Source organism: Mastomys coucha, unplaced genomic scaffold (assembly GCF_008632895.1).
Source record: "Mastomys coucha isolate ucsf_1 unplaced genomic scaffold, UCSF_Mcou_1 pScaffold5, whole genome shotgun sequence".
NCBI classification, from domain to species: domain Eukaryota; kingdom Metazoa; phylum Chordata; class Mammalia; order Rodentia; family Muridae; genus Mastomys; species Mastomys coucha.
In genome coordinates, this window is record NW_022196911.1 from 72672456 (window position 1) to 72676876 (window position 4421).

A 4421-nucleotide genomic window follows, 5' to 3' on the forward strand; every position below is an offset into this window, starting at 1 on the left:
GACCAGGCTGGCCTCAAACTCAGAAATCCACCTGCCTCTGCCTCCCAAGTACTGAGATTAAAGGCGTGTGCTACCAGCGCCTGGCAGATTAGAGCATTAGTAATCCTGTCACCTAAAGTGATTTAAACTATCTGATGGAGCTGTTGGAATGGCTTTATGCCTGTAATCCCAGCACCCAGGAAGCTGAAAGAAGAGGCCTGCTGAAAATTCAAGGTCAACCTGGGCTACAGATGGAGACCTCATCTTAAAACAAACAAACAAACAAAAAAATAAAAACATGAACGTGAATGATTAATGCCACAAACAAATCTCTCTCTCTCTCTCTCTCTCTCTCTCTCTCTCTCTCCTGTATGCTTTTTCAACAGAGCTCTCAGTCTTGCCTCCATAACACTGAGAGGAGATTCAAAACCAAGAACCAAGAGCTAGTCTGGATCCTTGGCAGATGGGCATCTGCATCACTTACTGACCAGCAGCATGGAGACCACACCCTTGAACTCTCAGAAAGTGCTGCCAGAGTGTAAGGACAAAGAGGACTGTCAAGAAAATGGTGTTCTGCAGAAGGGTGTCCCCACACCAGCAGACAGGGCAGAGCCCGGCCAAATATCCAATGGGTACTCTGCAGTTCCCAGCACAAGTGCAGGAGATGAAGCACCACACTCTATGCCAGCTGCCACCACCACCCTGGTGGCTGAGATTCACCAAGGGGAACGGGAAACCTGGGGCAAGAAGATGGATTTCCTCCTATCTGTCATTGGCTATGCCGTGGACCTGGGCAACGTCTGGCGTTTTCCCTACATATGCTACCAGAATGGCGGAGGTTAGTGCCCCTGGCCACCGGCAGAGCCTGGGACCCAGGAGTGGGCTGTAGACCCTTGTGGGAGGCTACAAGACAAGCCATGATCTTTACTGTCCTGTGTAACTGACGTGAGTCTAAGGAAACCTAAGCTTTCACCCTAGCCAATTCTCCAGTCAGCAAAAAGCCTAAGGCAGCCTGTGTGACGCTCTCAGGTTGTAAAGGTCTTAGCGCTGGACCTGAGCTTTCCCAGCTCTCCTAGCACTGTTTGGGCTTCCTTTGCTGAAGGGCTTTCCTTCTTCCTGTGTGTGTGTGTATTCAAGCTTCTGTTTGTGAGTCAGAAGCAAGAGAATGCTTGCCACACTAAGCTGAAGTTTTTCCCTCTTGCTGGCAGAAGAATCTGGAGTTGTCAGGAGGAATGTTTCCGTGGGAGGAAACATTGGGAAGTGGCTCTAAGGCTCCAGACCCTGCAAGGCCTTTGAACCTATGTGAAGTCAGCAAATGGCATTAGTCTGGGTCCAAAGTCTTAAGTTATCAGATTTGATGAATCAAAGCTGAGCCCAGGCTCAGTGTAATATTATTGCCAACCCCAAAGTGTGCGTGGATACATTTACACCTCTTGTGTCTTAGATGCCCCCTGCCTTGTCCATCCTAGCAACCCTAAGGCTGTATTAGAGTAGTTACCTTATTGATTGTATGTGTGAGTTGGGGAGCCTGGGAGAGAACAGAGCAGCTCAGGGGAGTCAGGGGAGTAGGTTCGGACCCTCTGTGTGGATGCTAGGCAAGAAGAAATGGGTATCAAATCAGTGGACATTTATTTTTGACAAGCTGTTTGAGAGGTGACTACAGTGAGGTCTGGGAGGTAATTCATTTATGCCAGCCAGAGTTCTGTGACTTTACACAAAGTTTCTTCTCTTAATGGCTGCTCTGTGGCTATGATGGGAAGTTCCTCGGCCAGGGGAGATTGTAAATCCCTTGCCTAGGACTGGAAGTCCCATTCTCCTTATCTCCTGCTTGTCAGGACCTTTAGCCTAAGCCTTGTATGAGGGCCTGGGTCCTTGGTGACATTTCCTACTGCAAAGCCAGTCAGGTAAATCCTTTACATGAGTTGAGGTCCAACATTAAAACACAGCACAGGTTTGATTCTCTAGCCAGATTTACTCAAGGTGACTAATTACAACGATGTTTCTGGGTTGCATTGGCCTCTGGCTTTTAGGAATGAAACATTTTAAAGGCAGGAAAGTTACTAGGGAGAAATCATAAGTTGATTCACCCTTTGTGCTAAAACTTAAGCTGCAGGTGAGCAATCTTGTTCTGTGGAAACTGCCATCTTCAGCCTTACTCTCAAACAGCAATGGCTTGTGAGGAACTACACTGGCCCAGTAGAATTGTGGGCGTGCAGGTCAAAAAATATCAGTGGTCGCTGGGCAGTGGTGGCACCTTTAATCTCAGCACTTGGGAGGCAGAGGCAGTTGGATTTCTGAGTTCAAAGCCAGCCTGGTCTACAGAGTGAGTTCCAGAACAGTCAGGGCTATACAGAGAAACCCTGTCTCAAGGGTCTGGAGTCATAGGCAATATTGATAAAGGGGCATCTGATTCCATGAGTCAGCGACTGTGTCTGTGTGCATCCTCTGATGGGTCAGCATTGTTCCACTCCTAGACATCTTAATGAGGCCTGGGGTGGACCCTTGAACCTGGAGGTCAGTTTTTTGGGGAAACCAGTGACTGTGGGGTGTGCCTGTCTGTTGACTCTCAGCCCATCCTGTTTCTGTTACTGTCTCAGGCTCCGCTCTTCTGTATGGTAGGCTTGGCTTGGCTTTTTGCTTTGCTTTGCCCCTAAGACGGTATCTAAGTCTGGTTTCTTTTTTGTGTCAGTGAAATACCCAGACAAAAACAGCTTAAGGAGAGAGAGTTTATTTGACTCTCAGTGCCAGGTTTCAGTCCATCACTGCAGAAAGTTCTAGAAGGCAAGAACTTGAAGCTGCTAGTCACGTGCATGCGCACGCACATGGTGGCCTAGCTTAGTGCCTTCTTTTCATTCAGTCCAGGGCTCAACCTATGATATAGTGCTGCCCACATTCAGGGAGGGGCTTCCTAGTCTCTCACAATTGAGACTTCCTCATGGAGACCCCCATCCTGGGTGATTCTTAATGAGCTTGCTAACCAGCTCAGACAGTAGGTCAACACGTGGTTGTACCATGGAACTTTTGTCTACTGCCCTGTCTTGCAAAGCGCTGAGACCAGGGCGACCAACTGTGAGCTCCACATCCATGGACTGCTCTGGGGACAGAGGTGGGCAGGAGGTAAAACTGTCTCCCTTCTGCTACAGGGGCCTTCCTCCTCCCTTACACCATCATGGCCATCTTTGGGGGGATCCCTCTCTTTTACATGGAGCTTGCACTGGGCCAGTACCACCGAAATGGGTGCATTTCTGTATGGAGGAAGATCTGCCCGATTTTCAAAGGTAACTGGAGGGTTGGAGGGAGATGCTGGGACCTGGGACCTGGGACTTTAATCTCTGGGCTTTATGGGTGTGACCTCGGCCTTTCTCATCTCTGTCCAGGCATTGGCTATGCCATCTGCATCATTGCCTTTTATATCGCTTCCTACTATAACACCATCATAGCCTGGGCGCTCTACTACCTCATCTCCTCCTTCACGGACGAGCTGCCCTGGACCAGCTGCAAGAACTCTTGGAACACTGGCAACTGCACCAACTACTTCGCCCAGGACAACATCACCTGGACACTCCATTCCACGTCACCTGCTGAGGAGTTTTACTTGTAAGTACATGTGAAGGAGGCGGGGTAGTCTGTTAAGGACAGGCCACACACCCTGGGGCATGGAATCTCAGGGGCCAAAAACTCTTCAGCTCTCTCTCTTAGCAGGTTTTTAAAAAGTGTTTCAGTAGCATATATGAATTATATACACCAGGCTCCATAATAACATTTTCACTGATATAGATCATGTTTTCTGCTTAGAATCTCCCCAGTTGTTACAGTCTCTCACCCCCTCCCCTTACTCTTCTTGACTAGCTCCCCTTCTATGTCATGTTTTCCTTCATTCTTTTTGGTGACACATGCGTTTAAAGGTGGCTTTCAGGATCATGAGTAGCACTCTAGTGCCACACTGCTGAACAAAGTGTCCTATGCCAGCAAACATTTCCTGCTTATGGGTCTTCAGGGATGGGTGGGACCTCATGAGCCTTTCCCTGCCTCCTGGCAGATTTCTGAGAGGTGAAGCTGTCAAGGGTTAGGGAGCAAGCATGAGTGCGGGGATGGTGGCGTCACTCCCTGCAGGGTTTGGAGTTGGAACACTCTACTCCTGCTCTACGATCTGACCTTTCTGTCTCTGTACTCCCATATGACAGGCCACGCTGTTCTACCATGTCCACACTGACCCCTACCTTCATTCCCCAAAGGGAGTCAAAACATCCTTGCATCAAATGGAACAACCTCCTTGCTGGTTTCTCTTCCTCCAGCCAGTTGGCCATGGAAGCAAAACACTCGATTGCTTCAATTGTTCAAGACTTATTTCTGATTTGGTGTGTTGGCTTTAGAGGTGGGACCTGCCCTTTGGAAGATGCTTGGAGAATGTGTTTTTTTCTTTCTTTTTTTTTTTTTCTTAT

The 4421-nt window shown here is 48.6% G+C and overlaps 1 protein-coding gene across 2 annotated transcripts in view; it reads left to right on the plus strand.

Annotated features, from left to right (window-relative positions):
- Slc6a4 (solute carrier family 6 member 4) overlaps positions 1 to 4421 on the plus strand; it is a 36307-nt gene that overhangs the window by 12828 nt on the left and 19058 nt on the right. For both annotated transcript variants that reach the window (XM_031353461.1, XM_031353463.1), the window contains exons 2-4: positions 366 to 817; positions 3123 to 3257; positions 3357 to 3576. In XM_031353461.1, the coding sequence (XP_031209321.1) occupies positions 475 to 817; positions 3123 to 3257; positions 3357 to 3576 (698 nt within the window). In that variant the 5' untranslated portion in view covers positions 366 to 474. The remainder of the gene's footprint in view (positions 1 to 365; positions 818 to 3122; positions 3258 to 3356; positions 3577 to 4421) is intronic.